Source organism: Hirundo rustica, chromosome 2, assembly GCF_015227805.2.
Source record: "Hirundo rustica isolate bHirRus1 chromosome 2, bHirRus1.pri.v3, whole genome shotgun sequence".
Classification (NCBI taxonomy): Eukaryota; Metazoa; Chordata; class Aves; order Passeriformes; family Hirundinidae; genus Hirundo; species Hirundo rustica.
Window position 1 is genome coordinate 53,403,762 of NC_053451.1, and position 21,795 is coordinate 53,425,556.

General features: G+C 40.8%; 1 protein-coding gene across 2 annotated transcripts in view; it reads left to right on the plus strand.

Annotated features, from left to right (window-relative positions):
* Positions 1 to 6,770: 6,770 nt before the first annotated feature.
* ATP7B (ATPase copper transporting beta) overlaps positions 6,771 to 21,795 on the plus strand; it is a 34,005-nt gene continuing 18,980 nt past the window's right edge. The window contains exons 1-7 of one of the 2 annotated variants that reach the window (XM_040055170.2): positions 6,771 to 7,183; positions 14,358 to 15,585; positions 17,105 to 17,341; positions 18,417 to 18,580; positions 19,388 to 19,549; positions 20,972 to 21,048; positions 21,408 to 21,582. In XM_040055170.2, coding sequence (XP_039911104.1) covers positions 6,935 to 7,183; positions 14,358 to 15,585; positions 17,105 to 17,341; positions 18,417 to 18,580; positions 19,388 to 19,549; positions 20,972 to 21,048; positions 21,408 to 21,582 — 2,292 coding nt within the window. In that variant the 5' untranslated portion in view covers positions 6,771 to 6,934. The remainder of the gene's footprint in view (positions 7,184 to 14,357; positions 15,586 to 17,104; positions 17,342 to 18,416; positions 18,581 to 19,387; positions 19,550 to 20,971; positions 21,049 to 21,407; positions 21,583 to 21,795) is intronic. The other variant, XR_005699394.1, reaches the window with a different exon arrangement.

A 21,795-nucleotide genomic window follows, 5' to 3' on the forward strand; every position in this document is an offset into this window, starting at 1 on the left:
GTGGTCACTGCCAGTCTGAGACAGACAGAAATCATTCCTAACAGAAACTGAATTTGGTCTTGCCTTTACATATCTAGCCTGCCCTAACAAGGGCAGTATGTCTGTATTTTAGATGTGGCATCTGTAATGCAAACACAAGATACTGGGGATTTTTTTTTTTTTTTTTTTTTTTTTTTTTTTTTTTTTTTTTTTACTTCAGAGGCTGAGCAGTTGACTGGACATAGAACCTGAAATACAAGCTTAAATCAGAGTTATCAGTTTATGTGTTTGGTTTTTTGTTTGTTTGTTTGTTTGTTTGTTTTGTTGGTTTGTGGTTTTTTGTTTGTTTGTTTGGGGTGTTTTTATATACTTTACAAATATGATATGCCTTATGCTGTTTACATAATCCCAGGTGCCTCATTGTATTAGTTTGACTGCTACAGCAGGGTAAATGGCTGCTTACTTTGAGAAAAATAATAATAATAAAAAAAAATCCTCTTATTTAATTAAATCACAATTCAGAGGCTTATCACTATATAATCAAAGTGAGTGTAGGAGATATTTTTTAAAAGCTACAACAAATACTGAGAAATTTACATATTTTAAGCAGAAGTAACACTAATTATTTCCTGTTTCAAAATGTGGACAGCAAATATTGGTTCACAAGTAATAGCTCTTTTTGGTTTCTCAAATTATCCTTTTAAAATAGTTACTTTTGTAATATTACTCATTCTCAAGCTGTATGTTAAATATTACAGTTAAAATGGGCAAAATGCAGGTCCCTTTTCTCTGCATGGAATTCTAAAAAGCTTTTTCACAAAAATCACAAGACAACCAGCTTTGAGCAAGAGCAAATCATGGACAAGATCAGAAAATTAACTTGGAAACACAGAAGTAAAAATACTGGGTTTGTTGTGGCACTGCCTGACAAGTTCTGCCAGCCTTCTTAAACTGCTTGGTGCCTAAGCAGCAGTGGAAATCTCGGCTCAATTTAATTCATGCAGATTGCAATTGTTCTTTGCACTTAAACTTTGACCTAAAAGGTGTGCCTTTTTGTGTGATAATAAGATCAGCCTCGTTTTTTTTCCAGGTCTTGAAAACAAATTTCTGCAGTATAAACAGATAACAGAAATTATCATAATGAAACCAATGCTTCTAAAAGCAGACAAAGTACCAAGTCCACACAATTTGCAATCATACAAAAAGCTGTGGAATGAAAAAGATCAGTACTCCTTTTGGGGCCCTGTTACAAGCAAGGTACTTAGTTCAGTTTTTCTGGTTTCGAGCAAACAAACCTTTTTTAAATATTTGGAGAAGATTGAGTCTGCTTCCTGAAAAACTGAAGCCAAAGTCTGAGCTGATTTGATTTGAAATTAGGTCATCAACTCTTAAGCAATTTTAATCATGGCAGGTAGGAATTTGTTTCCTCGTATTTCAGATTTCAGTAGTTTCCTTTTTTCTTATAATGTAAGAAATAATGATTATGCTTCTTCATCTGTTAAAATAAATATCTGTACCATTTATGCTATAGAAACCCTTGTGTGTCTGGTTGCTGCCAGTTCTCTTATGACTGTGGCCAAAGAATTCTTTCTGATTTTGTGGCTCAAAACTAGGTGCAAATGTAGGTAGAGTTTTGTTGCTTCTTCAATAAAAATGAACTATGGCCTTTTTTGTGTGTTCTGTAAGAATTATGTCAGTTAAGAGAATAAAGGACAAAGTTCTGTACCATGAATATGACCGAGCTTCCACTGAACTTCCACTTTGATTCATGGGGGAAATGGGAGGCTTGAGTTACTTAGTATGACTGCAGAATGACTGTGGAGCAAGCAAGTTTGAAGAAAAAGTGAATACCTTTACTATCTACTTTGCTTTTGGCTTAAAAAGGGCCCTGACAGAGGAGAAACAGTTGTTTTGTGCAAGGACTGTGTGTTTCCCAGGTTCACTCTCAAGCAATGTTTAAACAATTTTGTTGATACCTGTGAGTTGCCAGCACTGTTGTTTGTGATGTTACTATGAGTTTTGCAATACTCTACTTCACCCCTCTTTGCTTTTTTTTTTTTTTTTTTTTTACTAATCCTTCGTCTCCTGCAGTTGCATTGTACGTGTTAAAACCAAATACAATCTAACTCTGCTAAGATTGTAAAAGAGGGGTGGAATTCGAACATTTTAGCTGACTGCATCCTGAAGACTAATTAGGAATAACTCAAAATACTGTCAAACATGAAATGGCTTGTGGTTTAGCCTCGTATCATTGTTTGTATGCCTCGTATTTTGGTGATGATTGTATGATTGTATTTTGGTGGTTTAAAATGATGTCTGAAGAGGAGAGTAGGAAAATTATTAACATTCAAAATCAGATTTGGATTTCTAGGGTGATGTATTAATACCAATACATCCCTATTTGCACTGATATGAAGTGCACATAACTGACCTAATTCCTTTTGTCTGTCTGTTGAATTGTTGCCTTAAGAGTAAGGCTAACTTTTTTTGTTGCATTAAGGGGAAGGAGATTTGGCACAAAATAATTGGTCCAGTTTGATCTCAGGCATTACAGGGACTTGGGACAGCCAGTTCAGCTGTAAACATCAGAAATGCAGAGCCAATGTGGCGCTGCAAGTCCAGGTGTGCTCAATAAGAAGCGTCACGGTTACAGATGCACAAACAGTGCAATTCACCATAAGTCTGGTTGTGCCCAATGAGCTTTGTGCAGCCAGATCAGAAGTCTGGTGGCATTCAGTAGCTCTCATGGCCAAGTACAAGATAGTGTCATTTACTGAGCAACAGAAATTCAGATTGTTACTGGATTGCTGGTGATAAATACACCATCTGAGAACAAAATATGGATAATACAGCTGGTGACAAAGACATTAAATTGCCAGATGGCTCTGTAGGGCGAAAGTATGGTCATAAATACAAGATTGTTGTTTAAATTTCCCAAAGAAGCACTCAGTATAACTGAGTGTTCGAGTCCTGCTTCTTAGGCATTCACAAAGGTAGAGTCACCTTTAGCCTCCTGCTCTGCTTAAAGTCTATCTATATTGTTTTCTTTGAGGGAGGAGAAAAAGGGAAAAGTTAAAGTTGATGTCATTCCACATTTAAGTGTAGTTCGAGAAACTAGAGTCATACACGTAAAGCATGCACAGGTTTTAGTCCTTTAGCATGTGCAGAGGCAGGAAAAGTAATATGTATTTGAGTTAGTGAAGCAAAAGTCAGCTTTTGCTTGCCATTTGGGTCATTCCTGTAGTTTAGTTCCTGTTGACGGCACTGTCTTACACAGGCACGACCCCAACACCTCTGTGCTGCTCCACCCTTTGTTTCATGCCTCTCTTAGAGTGCTACTTCAAGCTCCTTCAGTGTTTCTGCTCCTTAGGTGTGCAGCACTTTGTTCCTGGTGAACTGTAGCCAACACGCGTGCTCCTTCTCACTGAACTTTGTTTTTCGTTATTTTTCCCTACAGAGATTAAAGAAATATGACCCCCTAACCTCCCAGTTCCTGTTCTGTTCCTTCAATCCAAGCATCTCATCTTTCTAGGCATTGTTAAGACTATTTAAGATGCTTTCTTTGGTCACGGAAGCAGATGGATTAGATTCAGGCCAGGATATCCTATAAAGCCAAGGATAAATGCACCTGGGAAACAAAATTCATGTAAGAACACATTGTTCTTGCGTGTTTGTCGTGTAGTTTGATCATGCAGGTGACATAAAGGGGAAAACCCATGTCTGATCAGCTTTGAGCCTTTAAATCAAAGGGATTTGATTTTCTTGGAATGTCCTGTGTTTTTTGAATTGAAAATGCAAACACCATTGCCAGACGCTAGCAGAGAGCTGTGAAGGCAGCAGGCATGTTTTTTATTTGTGATCTGAATTTCATACTAGCAAGCCAGAAAGATTCCTCCTGGTGAAAATCCTAAGCTCTGCAAAATCCTGCCTTAAACTAGAGTGGTATTGTTATCACATGAGAAGGGCAATACTGCTTTTCCTATTTCAGCCTTAAGTAAAATTCTCACCCTCAGTCTGCAGTTGACACAATTAGCTTAGACTTTAAGGGGCAATTAATTGAGATAGAATGGAGAAAATAATTTGGAAACCAGTAGCAGTCTGTTGGAGTGCAGCAGCAGCAGACAATGGCAGAGGTTAATTCCAAGCATCTGCCTCACTTCCCCAGCAGACGTTGCCAGCCTTGAGGTGCCAATATTGGGTCCCTTCCTGAAGTGTCTTCTGAACCATAAGAGTGATGTGCAGTGGCTGAGGTGGGGCAGAACCTCTGAGCTTTCAGTCTCGTGTGTTAATGTGAACAGGAATTACTTAGCTTTAAAAGATTCTCAGTGGTTTCTGTTTTGTGACTGGTGCCTCTTCTCCAAGAGCTGCTCAAGACTGTCAGCTGCAGAGGTTTCTTTTGCCACTGCTCTGCTCCAGCCCACAGATAAACTAGGTACTTTAAGTGATTAAAATATGTCTTATGTCCCTTTTGTCTGAAGAAGTACAGCAAGCTTTTTCCCCCAGCCAAATCCTTCTTTTTAATGTAGATAAATAACTTGTAAACTCAATGTGCTCAAAGCACAACTTCACGTGTTTCTTTTCTATCTCCAAATCAGTATTCAGGACTCTGCTGGAGGCAAAGGACTGTGGGGCACTAAGCAAGAATTTCTCTCCATTGCTCTTAGAAACAAACAGATTTTTATCTTAAGGTTGCTCAGAAGTTGTGGGGGAGCGGGGGAAACAGTGATTGAGGGGAATTGGAGAGAAGATACTTATTTAACATCTTGTTCTTCTGTCAGTCTAAGCTGAGCTTTGCTGGTGGACCTGAAATGAAGAAAAAAACCCCAAAAACATAAGTTGTTTTTATGGTCTTTTTCATCACCGTATATTTTTGAATATTAGTTACCTGCAGAAACATGCTCAGTAGGGTTTGGGATATTTTTAGTAGCAAATAATACTGTCAGAGATGAGTGAATCAAATATATATTTTATTGATGGCCAGAAACTGGAATTCCTGTTCCCTTAGAAAATCAAGAATTTGAAATTGCCATTATTTGGAATTAGAACACAGAGCTGAATTTCTGAATATCTTTGATTTGGGATAAGAGGCCTGTTTTGTTTTAAAAGGATGAATAGTAGTTTTTAACTTTATATATGCATTTACTATGTAGACTTAGCTTTGGTATTTAAACATGTTGTACTGAAGCTTTTCACATAAGTCAAATTGTATGATTTTCAATTGCTCATTTCAAAACCAGTTAAAATCAGTAATTCCTGAAATTATTTCACCCTTAGCACAATGTTCAGTAAAGTGTTCAAAGTGAAGTCAGATGTGGCTCTAATTGGTTTCATAAATGCAGAACAAATACAGACACTTTAACTTCTGTAGTAATTCTCTTTAGAAGGTCCATTTCTCAAAGTATTTTCAAAATAGCCCTTTCAAAAAGTTTAATATTATCACTGATTTTTTTTCTATTAAGACAATGATACAGAATAGTGCTGCAGCAGCATTTGGAGTCTGGCTCTCTGGCAGCAGACCTCCTTTTTCCAAGAACTGAGGATCTATAGTTGTGGGGAAGTTATGACAAGCTAGGATGCTAATGTCCTGCATGGTGACTTTCTGGGCCACTCTCTATGTGACAGGGGTGTGAGGGGTGTACATCTGCCTTTGGAAGTAAGAAGAATCTGAATTTGTCCTCTCATTGGTTTTTGGTAAAGCTAGCTGATGGTAAAGAGGCACATTATAGAAATTATAAATATTATACTAATTCTTTTGTCAGGTGGAGTGTCTGTCATTTATCCCTCAGGTTTTCATGACGTGACAGAGCTATGCTGAGGTTTTGACCCTGTGTGCTAACCTCTGCATAGGAGTAAATTTGTTACATTTTCTAACAAGTCCAAGAGATTCTGATGAAATTTAAAACAATTATTTTAAGGCTTGCAAGTGCAGTGGGTGGAAATTGCTAATAAATAAATAATAACATCTGTTGTATTTTATAAATTTTATAAATGCATGACCCTGTTCTGTGGTGCCTTCAGAAGTGGACTGCACTACTGTAGAGGGGGGAACAGGGGATTCCACTTACTGCATTAGCATAGTGCTGTGAATTTGCCATGGTCAATCCCAGAGAAATATATTCAGGCTTGGCTCCAGGCACTTCTAGTACCTGTTATGTGTCTGGCTATCTAAATTAGATGTCCCTGTTGTTGCCCAGAGAATTTAAGGAGAATATATTTCATTTCTTGCCTTTCTGGCACTAATTGCTCATTTAATTTTGTTTGGTTCATTGGTTTTTAGTAAGGCTTGCTAATGGTAAAGAGGCACATTTTAGAAAGTGTAAATATTGTACTGACTCTTTTGTTTTCCCTCTTGAAACAAAGAATGAATGTTCTTGTGCCCTGAATGAGTGAAAGACCTTTGGTCTAGGAGCCTTATCTAATTAGGTAATCATGGGCATGTTTTCAGTGTTAGAAGGGACTTCATCCTATCCAAGCAACCCCCAGTACTTTCATAGGAGGAAATGGAAGAGCGTTTTCCCTGTGTAGGGGCTGTGGTTGTGCACATGGCCACAAGGAGCTAATGCCTGCCTGTGAGGGCTGGTTACTCACTGGCTGCTGCACACAGGTCATGTTTGAGCAGCTTGTGAAAGGCAGCCTTGGCTGAGCCTGCTGCAACGCCGTGTGCAGAGACCAGCAGTGCCGAACGCAGCTTGGAAAGCACGAGGGATGCAATTGGTGGGAAACATTTAAACTGGCAGAGAGAGCAGGTAGCTGAGTGCAGCGAGCAGCCTACATAAGGATCACAGGTTCCAGCTGGGATTTCGTGATGAATGCCTAATAAGCACATGGATTAGACGCGCTGAACTCTTCAAGCTGTTGTAAATGTAGCTGAAAGAAGTGTGGCTTGCAGGACACCATATAACTGCTCTTGTAAAACTTTTGTTTGGCGTTGCAATTTTTGAAGCCCAGAAAAATAATGGAGAGAAAACTGGACAATAAAATGAAAAGGGAACTGTCCTACGTAGCTACTTTAAACGACAGAAACATATCCCTGGTGTCTATTCGTAAGCAGCAGGCAGCTTGTGATGTGCCTGAACTACTGATTATTGGTGAAAAGTCCAAGACGGCGTCTCCGGTAAAAGCAAGCAGTAACTTGCAGAAAGAAGAGAAACTTTTGCAGAGTTACTCCATGGGAATGACAGAAGTCAATACAGTTGAAAGACAGGTCAGTGAGCTCTGGGGTGGGGGTGTGTGTGTGTGTGTGTGTGTGTGCATGTTGGGACGGAAGTGGTGTTTCTGAACTGGTGAATTTAAAACAAAGCACGTTGGACATGGGTTGTATATTAAAGGAGGTTAAACCTTCTTTATTTGTTTCAATCCCCAGTATGGATGCCAGCCCCATAAGAAGCAGTACCAATGCAAAGTCCTCTGGGGATACTCTGAAAATAATCTTTGAAATGAGATGTTAATGATGACTTATGCCGTAGAAGCTAACGAGCATTTTTTCAGCTCCACCTCTAATAATACAGAGTGGTGATTCTTAGCAAGGAAACATAATACTATTTCTCCTTTTGAACTCCAATTGCTCCAGTAGTTTGACAGAAGCTCCTACTAGTTTGGGATAATAGAAATTGCAGAAACATTAAAAGGTCCTTATTGTAGGTAAGTAGTTTATTTATATCTACTAAGTGGATGTTAGTGAAGTTCTTAGTAAATACATCTGTGCAACTTTTTTTTTTTTTTAAATTCAGTGTTGTATATGACTGTGGTATTTTAGGAGATTAACTGCTGTGGTGAGGAGACTTAGGAAGATCAGTGCTGATAGAAACATGATGAGGTTTATTATTTTAAAAGAGTTTTTCTGTTTAAAATGTATTTACACTGCAGTAATGTCGTTTGGATCAGTGAATATTAGGAATATTTAGGAAAAGAAACTCTCAGAACAAAGCTCAGTTGTTGGAGCATGGTATTAATAATGCCAAGGTTGTTGGTTTGATTCCTGCATGAGCCATTTGCTGAAGAATTGGACTTGATGATCCTTTCCAACTCAGAATGTTCTATGATTCTGTGTTTTTTTGTTCTCTGAAACTATGTATACTTTGAATGGCTCCAATAGTGTCAGACGAAATGAAATAACACTCAGAAGAGACCAAATATACCTGAAGGCTTTTTCTGCCTCGAATTACTTCTTGTGTTATAAATGTTTGCCGGAAAACAGTCATGACATAAATTACTTTGTTCTATCAAAGGATCACTTCTCTGTATTTAGTTCACTGGCATATATGTTGCTTGTACTGTTGCTGTGAAGAACATCACAAAGAGGTTTGCCTTGTTTTAATTCTAAATTAGAAACATTTCATTTACAGCAAGCTTTCCCCCTTCCCCATGAACTAAACTTGCTTTACACAGCTTGCTTTCATTTAAAAGTGCCTGTTAAGGTCTCTGAGGTTCATTGACTACAGTGTAGGTGTCATTTCAGTACGACTGGCAGCGCCTGCCTAAATCTTTCCCTATCATCTGTACTGTTAGAGAAGCCTGATCCCAGATGGGGAATAGCAGTCCCCTGGCAGAGGAATCGGTATAATTAGCTTAGTATTTTGGAAACAAAAGCCTCATAAAGGCTGCTTTGTAGTAATGTTCTCATTGAATCTTGATATGCAGGTTTAGAAGGTGTTTTTTTTTCCCTTGTTTAAGACTCAGGGACTGTTGGAAAAATAACAAATTGTGTTGCAAGTAGTTACGGAATATAGTAGCTACTGACATTTGTTAATTTTTGTTTGGGAGATGAGGGGAGAAAGAACAACCAGTTATGATCTAATACATGTAAACAATATTCTCTAACGAGATGCACTGAAAAATGTTAAGGAGGATGAGGAATGAATTTCTGGCTACTCTGTGTGCCAGAGCGCTGCTGTTACAGGCACGAAATTGAAGACTCGTGACCTTTGATGTTTTTGTGGCTGCCCTGCCCTCATTTTGTTGTTCACTGTCTGCCTATAATAAACTGGGAGACATCTGAAGCGTTTAATTATTAGTGTGTGGCTTTTCAGTTGTGTGCTGCTGCCGCCTGGGTCCAAAGCCATGAATCAGGTGGTTGTGAAAGAAGGAAGTAGGGAAGGTAAAACACAGATGAGATAATTCTTCGGCAGTTGTGTGCTTAAAGGTAAGAGGGCGATAACTGATTTCAGCCCACAGAGGTACAGGGGAAAGAGCAGCCTAAAACTTCAGGACATAGTGGATGAGAGGTTCAGTGACCTCCAGCATTTGTGGATAAGCAGGCAGGGAGAGGCAGAGGGGGAGGTGCCGAGTGGGCCAGGCCCCATCTCCTCCCCAGCTGATTGCCTGACATCACTTTGAGGAGCCCGGTGCTTGAGTTTTAGGATGTGAGGGTTGCCATCCCTTCAGGCCAGGCAAAGGAGGGCAGGAAAGCAGTGCCTGCCAAGGGGGGAGAGCCTTGCTAGATGAGCAGAGTGGAGCAGTGCTGTGCTGGATCTTGGTGTGGGTGATGTTCAGGGAGATGTGGACTGCTCCTGTCACAACCTCAGCCTTGTGCTGCAGAGGCCAGGAGTGTTATACTGGCATTGTGGAGGTGGCTGCGCCTCTTGGGAAGGGGAAATGGGTAGAGGGATGGCTTTCCTGGTGACAGACCACTCCACATGAAACACAGCAATGAAACACAGCAGTGGAGGCAGCATGAGGACTCAGCCAGGGGTGGCTGGTGGCTGGGCTGGGAAGCCAAGGAAGGCACAAACCTTGTTGAGTTCACAGCCATGGTGTTGTATCCATTCTCAAGATATGGGTCATCATGTGTGCATGTGTGAATGTCTTACCCAGTGCTGTGGTTTCCTTGTCTCTGGTTTTTTTTTCGGAGTTAATTTGTTTTTCTCAGATTTATTATGTATCCCTTCACTGCTCGAACTGTCAGCTTTTGCATATTTGAATGGGAATATCCAAAAGAAGGAGCCTGTTTTGGGGGGACCATGGCTCAGCATGATGCTAGACCTCTAAGGGCAGCCATCAACCCCACCAGCCATACAGACCATGGGCAAGGACTACCTTTCCCAAGTAGACCTGCCATGAACTCTGGATGCAATGATGCCAAGACCTCTGTGCCAAACCAGGGCTCGAGACTTGGTGCTTCCAATCCAGCAGCATCTCCCTGCCCTGGCCCACCTCCATGCTTTCACAAAAAGTTAGTCCAGCCCCAGGGCATATTCCTGTTGGATGATCTTCTTCCTGCTGGCTGGAGGCAGTCAGAATGGGGAGATTTGGCCTCTGCCTCTTCCAGCTGTTCCCAAGGCCTGCTTTGCTGCAGGACAAGACATGAGTGCTACAGCTCCTGTCTGGGACATCAAGGATTGTTCTTCATGACTTGTTTTTTGCTTTGAAATCCTCATACTGAGACTTGGGCGTCAGATACCACACTCCTGCACAGTTGCTACTCATCTGGGGTTTGGTTCAGAGCTTCGCCTGTAGATGCGTTTTCAGACCAGTTGTGGTGCTTTCTTTAAAGCTCTCTCTGTCTACTTATTATTCTGTGTCAATGATTTCTCAGATTTCTTTGAGTTTTTTGTATTGTTCATATGAGCTTCATAACTAGTCTCAGGATTCTTAACTTTCAGAGGGGAGACTCACTCTGCTGTGTGCTTTCAGTTCCAACTTCCACATGCAGAAAAAGGGAGGGAAAGAATTGTCATCATTTAATGTGTAATTATTTGCGTATTCTTCACATAGATACTTTAAAAATATGCATGAGACTGGTAGAGCAAACAGACTTGGTGCAAACCTGCCCTTGCAAGTGAGCCATTCTCCTTTGGTGTGAGAGACAAAAGAGTAACCACAGCCAGTTCTTTCACACATTCCAGTGATGGCTATAGCTGGGCTACAGCTGCACAAATAATTCCGCCACGGCAGACACATACTAGACCAGCCTGGCTCCATAGGGAATTGGAGCAAGCAAGCCTCTGGACACAACACTGATTGGCTGGATTCAAGCTCCGGGGGAGCCCAGCCAATCCCTTTGAACCGAGGATGCTCCTCCGCCATTGGCCAGTGAGCTGGGCGGGGTTGAGGCTCTTACCCAATCAGGGGTTTGAGAGCAGGAAGTTCATGGCCCCTATAAAAGGGGCGCCCCTCGATAAACGCGGGCTGTTGCTGCGTGCGCTGTGGCACATGTGTGTCGCATTCCTGTCTCCAACAACAGCGATACATTCCTGCTGGATGTAGGGTCAGATGCACTTCCAGTACTTTGTTCATCTTTCTCCCCCAGCTGAAAAAAGCAGAAGGGGCAATCAATGCCTGAGACTGCCAAGCAACTTTTTGGGCATTTTTGGTGTGGTTGCTTGTCTGATCCTCTTGCAGATGGTGTCTCTGAATTACTATTACAGCCTCATAGATGCCATTTTATTTGTGGGTGTTAGCTGGCATCAGGAAACCCTTTTCTGAGACCCAGCGTTTGTGCCTGAGGAAAACTATGGACACATTTCTGTATGCCTCATCTTTGTGTCTTTACATGAATCTGCTGTTTTCCTCTTGTCTGGTGTGGAAACACCCTTCTTTGCAAATACACACAAGGACGTATTGCTGCCTCTTCTGTTTTTGAAGGCCTTTTTGAAGCTCTTAAAAAACAATACTAAAAACTTTGTAAATATTTCTTCTATACCTGTGCAGATTTCATAGTTTTGAGGAGAGATTCTTCAATGTTTTGGAACTTGTGTGGGGTTTTTTTTTTAAGGGAAAGAAGCTTTTTAGTTTTCTTATATCCACATGTCCTCTCTATTTTTTCCTTGTCATTTAAAAATTTGTGTGCAAGGATTTTTCTCGTACAGAGCATAAACGTCTGGTTTTGACAAGTACAAAACAAAATATTTTTGCCAATTCATCTGAATGTTGGGAAAGCTTTTTATGCAAAACAAAAAGCAGTGGCCAAGTTTTGAAGTTTCTGTGGCTCGCAGTGTATTGAGATAGTGGAATCAGTCCTTGCTTTTATGTTTTTCAAAAGACTGGATAATGAGAAATACCCTCTAATCTTTTTACACCATTAATTTGAATTGCTTTTATGTCACGGGGTACCTAGGAAAACTGAGACAGTTAGTGAGCATGAGGGAGCACAGTGGAGGACATAAGCCTGTGATGGTTCCTGAGTTTCATCTGCAAGTGGTGGCTAGACAGGCAGTAAAGCAGAGAGTGGAGGATTCTCATCTCCTCCACTCGTGCTCTGTTTCACCAAAGGATGCAAAATACCTTTGTCCTGTGAGCCAGAGTACATGCACAGGGCGAGCTTCTGTAACTGTCACACAGATTTCACCAGGTGTTGATAAGAGCAGGCCACTGTAAACGTTGTCCTTGGAGGACGGGGGACAGGAAAGAGGGGATGATGGACAATATTCACATAACGCTTCTTGAGGCAGAATTTACAATAAATGCGAGTTTGAGTTTAGGCCACATTTAAAATGTGGTGGTTGGGGGACTTTTCAGATGGCATTTTTTTCCCATACACAAGTCCAGGTTATTATTTCAAATTGTGGGAAGCCACAGCAATAGGAGGACACAAGAATGGGGAGGTCTTGGTTTTCTTTGTGTGGTGCTTAAACAGGGCACCACCTTCTCAGGGAAGTCTGATTTGCTGTTAATGCTTTGTTTTGAAAGGAGGTGCTTGTGGCACATTTCATGTATGTTGGGGATTTCACTAATTTACAGGAAGGGAAGTGCACAGTGCCCCGGGTGCTGCCAGGCCTGTGGGAGGAGGAGGCAAAAGGAGATGCTGAGACTAAAATATTCCTCTGACTCTTCTTCCCCGGCATCCTTGGAGAGCAGCCATGAGGCCAAGCAGAAGGGGAGGGAGCAGGAGGGAGAGTTTGCTGTGAGGACAGTTGAGGGGCTGCACCATAATCTTGAAGAGTTGAATTTGCTCATTCCTCCTCCTGTTCTAACAAATACAGTATAGAAAAGGCTGGAAGCAAATCTCTTGTCTTAAAGTGTTGCTGTTTTGGTTGTGACCCCAGACCTCATTATTCCCAAGCTGTCTAAGCATGAAACAAAATCAAGTTAATGAATTTTGAATACTGCGTCAAATGAACTGGATGCAGTCTAGTGTTACTAAGCAGCCTAAACGCTTCTCATCCATGCTGTGGTACTGAGAAGGGAGTTTTCTTGTGCGTCATAGGAACAGGATCTGCAGTACTGAGCCTGATCCGGTGGGCCCTTCTCCAGGCTCTCCCTGCAGTAATGCCCAGCATCAGGTGTTTTATTGAATGTCAGAGAGCCCAAGGCTTTGCAGGCTAGAGAATAGATTTATCCTAGTAGCTTTCATCTAGATCTTTAGTATTTAAAATTGCCTTAAATCATGGACATGAATTTTCATGTTCTTTCCATGAAATCTGACAATCTAGGACTTGTCCCTGCCCTTTTCAATATTGAACATCACATGCCTTCAGCAATTAGAGACAGAGTCTGTGCTCTCAGTACTTGTTCTGTGAGAAGCATTGGCACTTTTTTTTTTTTAATATTTAATTTTCAATTCAATTGAGTGCATTCAGCTATAGAGTTCCAGTATTGCAGAGCCTGTGATCTGACTGAGAGATATTTCACTTCTGGCTGGCCTATTGCAGTACTGGCCATCCTGAAAATCAGTGTGGGATCAAATCAGTGAATTCCTGTAGCACAATTTATAGTCTTAGATGCCTCAAAAATAGGTAAATAAAATTAAGCCATAGTGAAAATATCTGCTTACAGTTCTGTGTCTTTCAAGGTCTTTGTTAGATACAGATTTCAAGTTAAAAGGATTATCTACTAAATGCAGAAAGCCCAGGCCTTTGTGTGTGTGCATATAGCTCTTCAGATATCGTGCAGCTGACCCTCCCTGCACCAACTTGTTTCAGGCTTCTGGAAAAGTCATGATTCTGTTTTCTTGGGCTTTTTGTTTTTCTTTGGTTTGCTTTGAACTCTTCCTGGGAAAGTAGCAGGTTGGCCAAGCTGGGTCAGTTTATGACCTTTTTGGAGAGGCAGTCAGCACACTCTGCTGTGACCCACTGTGCCAGTGGGTCAGTATGCTCTGAAGAGCAGCTCAGGCTGTGTGATGGAAGTGTCTTGTGGATGCAGAGAACTGAAGTTTTAAATTACTTGGTTGGGGTAGGAATATTGAGTCAATTCTGCTTTTATATCCCTAGTCAGTATTTTCTAGATTGCTGCTCAAGAGGCTGTCAGAAGCCTGATTCATCATCATGGGCATAACTCACTGGTAATATATTCAAAGTGTAAAATAATATTGTAAAGGGTTTTGGCCATATAGACTAACTTGAGAGCACTTCTAGTATGTGCTTGAGAGCATATGAAGACTGTTGTTGCTTTACAGGCTTAAGATACATGCATTTATTTTTACTTTTCCACTTTCTCCTTAGGCTTTGTCCAACATTGATTCTACTTCTGGTTGTGAGCTGAAGCCTACAATGAAACATAATTTTGCTTTTGACAACATGGGCTATGAGGAGAGCTCTGAAGCCATGCCCTCTACACCTTCCCAAGAGCATACTGTGGTAGTCAACATTGTGGGAATGACTTGCCAATCATGTGTGCAGTCGATAGAAGGCCGAATTTCCAAGGTGAAGGGCATTTTGAGAATTAAAGTCTCCCTTGAACAGAACAATGCGGTTATCAGGTATCTGCAGTTGGAAATAAACCCTGAACAGATTTGCCAGGAAATTCTGGATATGGGCTTTGATGCCAGCATAGCAGAAGAGAAGTTGACAACAGCAGCTGCAGATTCGCCGAGCTTGAAAGAAGCAGTAGTTAAGCTTCGGGTAGAAGGCATGACATGCCAGTCCTGTGTCACCAATATTGAAGGAAAGATTAGGAAACTGCACGGTGTAGCAAAAATCAAGGTGTCACTTGATAACAAAGAAGCAATTATTGCTTACCATCCTTACATCATTCAGCCTGATGACCTCAAGAGACACATCAGTGACCTGGGGTATGAGTGCACCGTTAAAAGTAAATCAGCCCCTTTGAAGCTGGGTGCCATTGATCTCCAGCGCTTGCAGAACGCAAATCCCAGGGAGACGCCTGCAAGTCTCAAGAGTGATGGGCTGGATCCGCTGGCCACCGAGATGGGTAGCACAGCAACAGTGACTATACAGATAGAGGGCATGCGCTGCAAGTCCTGTGTCAGAAACATCGAAGGAAACACATCAGATCTTCCTGGCATAAAAAGTATTAAAGTGTCTTTGGAGCAGAAATGTGCTGTGGTACAGTATAGCCCAGATTTAATCACCCTGTCAGCTCTGCAGCAAGCTATTGAATCCCTTCCACCTGGAAACTTTAAAGTGAGTCTCCTTAATGGTTCAGAGGTCCATGAAGCAGCATCTCCCTCAGGTGCTTTCACATACAATGTCATCAGACAGCCACCAAAAGGCACGACACAGTCAGCTGTTATTAAGATCAGTGGCATGACCTGCAATTCGTGTGTACAGTCCATAGAAGGGGCCATATCACAGCGGCAAGGAGTGCAGCGTGTAGCAGTTTCTCTGGCTGGCAGTACTGGGACCATACACTATGATCCAGCTGTCACTAGTGGAGAAGAGTTAAGAGCTGCCATAGAAGACATGGGATTTGATGCCTCTGTGCTGACAGGTAACAGTGGTTTTTCTTCTGTGGGTAGCATGCCAAAGTGGGTCATGCAACATCTGCATTGAGATTCATTTCTGGAGAGAAACTCTTAAAGCATCACATTGACTTTGTCTCTTCTGAATACCTGGCCTGATCTGACCTCACTTAGCAAGGGAGAGAGGTTCCAGCTGTAAAGCACCTTGTTTCAGCCCTTAGTAGCTACAGCAGTGGGTGTAAGAGCTGAGTTACATTATGAAGCCTAAAGGTCTGAAGTACAAAGCCTTTCATCCCCTTACCCCCCAAAACAGGTTTCCTCCCATGTCTACAGGCTGCTGTAAGTAGATCCATCAAACCAAATGTTTGCATTCATGTTCCAGAATACTAAAGCCTAGAAACTTAATGAAGTATCTTTCATTTAAAACCACTTTTTACCTAGCTAAAATATCTTTTTATTGTCTTTAGCCTTTGACCTTTATTTCTTGTGTATTTTTACCTGCCTTACTTCACTAAACCTTTCTTTAAGCGAGTAAGCGGCAAAATGCAGGTACTGTTCGGTGGAAACAGCCATTTTTTACGTCAGCTGCAGCAGCGTATGCATTTTGTACGTGTGCTCAATGTTTAAAAAGTTGTCTCCTCTCTCGCAAATTTTGAATGTGGCAATTTTTACCGTCTTCAACTAAACATATTTTCTTTGAAACACTGATGTAGTTTACCTGAAATTAAGTAGTTTAATCACAGAAGAACACTTCTCTCATGGGTCCAATCCCACTGAATCTGTGGTACTACTACAAATGAGGAGGGGCCTCTATGCGGTGTTTAATTATAATTTGTTTGTCTTATAATTTGTTGGTAGGAGACCTTCCACTCCGTCTGGAAAAGGAGGGACCTCCCTACGTTTAACATGTTTGGAAGCAACTCCTGCTCCTTTACACAAACCTCTGCCCGAGGGAGGTAGTTTGTGAACACAGCCGGAGCGGTTGTGTGTCTGCTCAATATCTGGCAAAGAATAAAAGCGTTATTTAGGCAAGAGGCCTGTTTTCACTTAGGTCTCTGGGGTGCTTCCAATACTCATTTTGCAGTACTCACAGTGTGAATACTGTGCCATAAAGAGAAACCTGTTGAGAAGCTTGTTTTCCTTGTTTGAGATGAAGTGATATGAGTCCTGCATAGACAGCAACAATGACAGAATGGGTATGACTGGACTACATTCTCTGTGCTGGATAAGAACCCTCTAGATACCAATATATCTTTATCAAGTGGAGGTAGCTGACAGCTCTAGGCATTGAAATTGGAGGGCATCATTTGCATCTGAATGTGCAAAGCGAGTTCTGTAGAGTTAGATGGTCATGCAAGTGGTACTGCTGAATATGTATTTTTATAAACAGAGTAACAACCTATATTATTTCCGTATAGAGAGCAAGGTTATTTTGTCACATTCTAAACAGCTATGAAGGTTTGTGTGGTTGATAAATGTGGCTTGTTTGTACTTTTGCGTCATCCAATCACACTGTAAATAATTCAGTGTACTGTGCATTTATTCAAGATACCGCCACTGAAGAACACAGGTGCCAGCCTGATGCCAGCAAAGCTGCTGTGCAGCCTCGAGCTCCAGAGCCTCCTCGCCAAGGCGATGCCTCGGATGCTCTTCCAGACAATCCTCACCCTGGTGGGTCAAACCAGCTCAGTGGAGCCACAGAAGAAAAGTGTGTTTTACAAATCACAGGCATGACCTGTGCATCGTGTGTGTCTACCATTGAAAGAAATTTGCAGAAAGAAGATGGTAATAAATTTAAGATTCCTGTAACGAGTCTAATAATAAGGGATGATACGATGGAAAATGTATTCTATGAGATTAATGGAAGAGGCTGTCATTCAACATCTGGAAGTTAAATAGACTTAATGCTCTTTCTTAGTGCTAATGCAACTGTGTCACTGTTTAACAATCCTATTGCATTAGTGGACAAACATGATGAACATACTTGTAACAGGTTGTAATGTGATAAAAAATTCAAATAAGTCTGAAGACAAGAACACAAGAAATGGTTGTCATATAGCTTTCAGGGCCTTGTTGGTTTACAAAGCAATCCATTTCCTCCAGAGCCATGAGAGCTCAGGCATGCTTGGGCATATTTGCACAAGCAGGTGCAAACAAATGTATGGCCCCACTGCCAGGGTAGGCTTAGGCACAGTGGTGTTTACCAGTCTAGAAGTCTGCAGGCTGTGGCTGCCTTTCCTCTGGCCATGTAGAAGATTAACAGATGAGCCTTAGCAATGTCTGATTTCATTTGTGTCAGCATGCCTTTGGGAGGTTTTGTTTATTGATTACTCTCTCCCCCGTCTCCCAGTGGTGGTCTCGCTACCTTGGCTTACAAATCAAAGAAAACATTAGCTCTTCAAAACATTTTTTTTTCCTTATTACCTTTATGTTTTGATTTTTCAATTCTAAATGTAGATTTCTGTGGGCTTTTATATATTATAAAAATAAAGAGGGGTGGAGAACAGGCAAATAAAAAGATCTAGTGTGCTGCGGGGCTCATTCCAAGAGTCTAGGGTAGATCTTGCAGCAGTGATGTAAAGACTGCTTCCAAACATCCTTTTTGTCTCATTAGATCATAGCAAAACTCACCTCCTTCCATGTGTAAATCTTGCAATTCCTCTCATTGCTAAAGGGAAACTCAGTGTGGTTAGGCATTGTTGTGACTAGGGAACAACACTAGAAGGAGGCAGAGGGAAATCATTAGACTTATTATATCTCTGTGTTGTTACAGTCCTCACTGACAGTCACTTGTAATATTTTATTTTTCTTTCCCTCAAAGGAGCTACATTATCTAATATTTTTGTTATTGCCACTGCAGGAATTGTTTCAGTGTTGGTAGCACTGATGGCAGGTAAAGCAGAAATAAAATACAAGCCAGAACTCGTACAGCCTCTTGAAATAGCACAGCTGATCCAGAATTTGGGTTTTGAAGTTACCATCATGGAAAATAAGGCAGAAACAGAAGGGCAAGTAGAGCTTCTTGTAAGTCATGTGTATTTGAAATTATGTTTGTTTTGGAGAAGTCAGGTCTGGGAGACTCATTTTCTTGCAAATAGCTTTGCTTGGGCAGCTGTGGCTTCAGCAGCTCAGCTCTGGCTAGTGACACTATTTTTTTCCATAACTGCTGAAAATACAAAATCATCTTAGAAGAACGTATCCAAAAGCACTGAAATAAAAAGTGATAGTTCTATGTACAGATTAGACTTTTCTTATCAAGCAGAAATGAAACAGAAGTTTTCTTTAAGGCACTTCAGTACAGACTCAGAGTAACTGAGAATGTGTCAGCAAATTTATATTGCTAATGTTTAGGGCTTTACATAGAGGTCTAGGAACTTTGGGTAAAATCAGTAAAGTTAGTAAATTGCTTATATGAAGGATGGATTCCTCAAATAGTAATTTTTATTCTCTGGCAGATACTGCAAGACAGAGAACAACAGTCTGCTGCTGTGTTAATAGATCGTTAAGTGGTAACACACCTTATTGAAAGAAAATTTGAGAGATGAAGTTACACATGCAGAGTTTGGCTTTGGCAGTGTTAATATAGGTGTTGATAGAACCACATTGGTTATACTTTTACAGTTAATAGCCTGTCTGAGTGCTACCATGCAAATACATGGCTGTGACTATATCTGCTGTCTGCACAATTTTGTAATAAAAGTGGATTCTTATGTTCTCAGCTTTGTACCACTTAAGACAAGTGCTTTATGTTGAGGCCTTGTCTTAAGTACACCTACAAATTTTGGGTGATTGTGAGGGATTGCTAACTACCTAAAATTGTCTTTTCATTAGATTACAGGGATGACTTGTGCTTCTTGTGTTCACAATATTGAATCCAAACTCATGAGGACAAATGGTGTACTCTCTGCCTCTGTTGCACTTGCGACTAGCAAAGCTCACGTCCAGTTTGATCCTGAAATTATTGGACCTCGAGATATTATAAAAGTAATCAAGGTAGGCTTTGGAAATTTTTTATCTATGGACAATTACATGATGAAATTTAGAAGGCAATAGAGCAGCTGATATTTGAGAGGTTTCACTGATTTTGTAGATCCCATAGTTCTTGCCATGATTTTATGCTCTTGTGGTGAGGCTGTTGTGCTCCACAGGAATGCATAGGCTGTTACTCTAAAACACACATTAAAAAATACAAAATGAACCTTTTTTTATCTTCATCTGGCAAAAGAATCTTGGGATTTTGTGTGTAGAATAACAGTCATTTAAGTAAAGTGTTGCTGATTCAGAAAAAAATACTTCTTTCTCTTGACACTGACAAAGGCTGTAAAAGAAGTTTTGCCACAGCTCATGCCACAAGCATTACATATCTCAGTACACACTTGCATCTATTCCCACATCTTTTTGAATGGAAACAGCTTGTGATACAGCCTGATATTAAATTAAAAAATACTGGTTTACCAGTAACCACACAGATCATAAAATCTACTGTTATCGTGGCCCAGATGCGGACAAATTTTTTTCTTTTTTTGTCCCACCAGAAGGGAAGAGATCATACTTTATGAGGTGCATGCAGTGAGTAATCAGGAGGACAGCAGAGACTGTTTGCCTTCCATGCTCTAGAGTATTTACTCAGAAAAGATCTGCTAGACCACAGAACTTATGCAGCAGCAGTTATTAACATGTTAACTAGCAGACCGTTCAGGCTGGCAGAGTAGTTCTCTAAAGCATACTTTGCCACAGAAGCATTTCATGATGCAGGTAGGAAGTTTAAGAGTGTTGTTCTTGCAAGTGTGCTTTGTGTTTTTAGGGTGTTTGGGCAGGAGGCATGGTTCTACTGCAGTAACTCACCCAAGTGTCACTCAAAGCTGGATTTTTGCTTGTATTTGTTTCTGGGATGCTTTGCCTTGCAGTTTTTCTACAGGTTTAATTTAAATTGAGGCACTTTAATTTTCAACTTCAGATGTATTTATTAAACTGTAGTGCTAGGAACTTGCTCACAAAGTTATCTAGCTCCCAGTGGCTTGTGTGTTCTAACTTCCTTTGTGGTATGTCCCATATCTCCTGATTATTCCAATGGGGGTGAAAGAGCATACAAATATTTTTCTTTAGGAGGAGTGCAGCAGAATTCCACCTGTCAGTGGAAGCTGCCCATGCCTAAGAACTTGGACACTTAGTGCATCTAACGTTGTTTATGTATAGGTACCAGAAATCCTTTGCAGTCCAAATTTTGAGTAATGACTGAAATATCCTCTCATTTTGGCAGAATCTAAAAATAAATAAGGGGTTGGAACTTATTAAACATGGAACAGTGTCCTTTTCTGACATTTCTTCTAGAATCAGTGTAATTTAAATGTGCTGTAGGTAATACGGTCAGCTTCATCAAAACTAACTTATCTTTCCTTCCCTTTCAATAAAAAGGAAATTGGCTTTCATGCCTCTGTGGCTAAAAGAGCACCCAATGCACATAACCTGGATCATAAAAAGGAAATACAGCAGTAAGTATTTCTTTCCTCTCTCACTAATGAACATGTCTAGATCATATCTTGTAACTCCACGCTTCCCAGTTAATTAGATTATTCTTGTCTAAAGCATATTTAATTTTACTGTTCGCCATTTGGTTCAAGTACTTTTATTACTTTCATTAGTTTTAGTTTTTAACTGCCAGAAGTCTATACAGTTAAAGATGTTGCAGACACTGAAGCTGTTCCAAAATATTGAATCTTTGCAAATATCCCAAACCTGTGTGTTAGTACAGTGCTAATAACCCCAGCCCTGCACAGGCTACTAGCTACTAGCACAGTTGGGCCTGAGTGGGGTGTAAAAAACCGATGGATTTACTGTTTTTCTTTTACAGGTGGAGGAAATCTTTCTTGTACAGCCTAGCATTTGGTATCCCTGTTGTAGTCATAATGATTTATATGCAAATACCCAGTGGTGAAGACCATGGATCTAAGGTGCTGGAACAGAACCTAATTCCTGGATTATCTATTTTGAATCTTCTCTTCTTTATCCTGTGCACTTTTGTTCAGGTATGTCCATATTACTTCCTAAGGGTTTGCTTTCTCTTCATCTCCCACTTAGATAATCTGATGTGATAAAGATGGGCTAATGGAAAGATTTAGTGGATTAGGCCTGCCCTGTCTGTACCACCTATGCAGAACAAAGTGGCTCTTCTCTGCAAGTTATCCATTCTGTATTTACTCATAGCTCTTACTCTTGCCAAAGTTGCATCAGATAGTTTC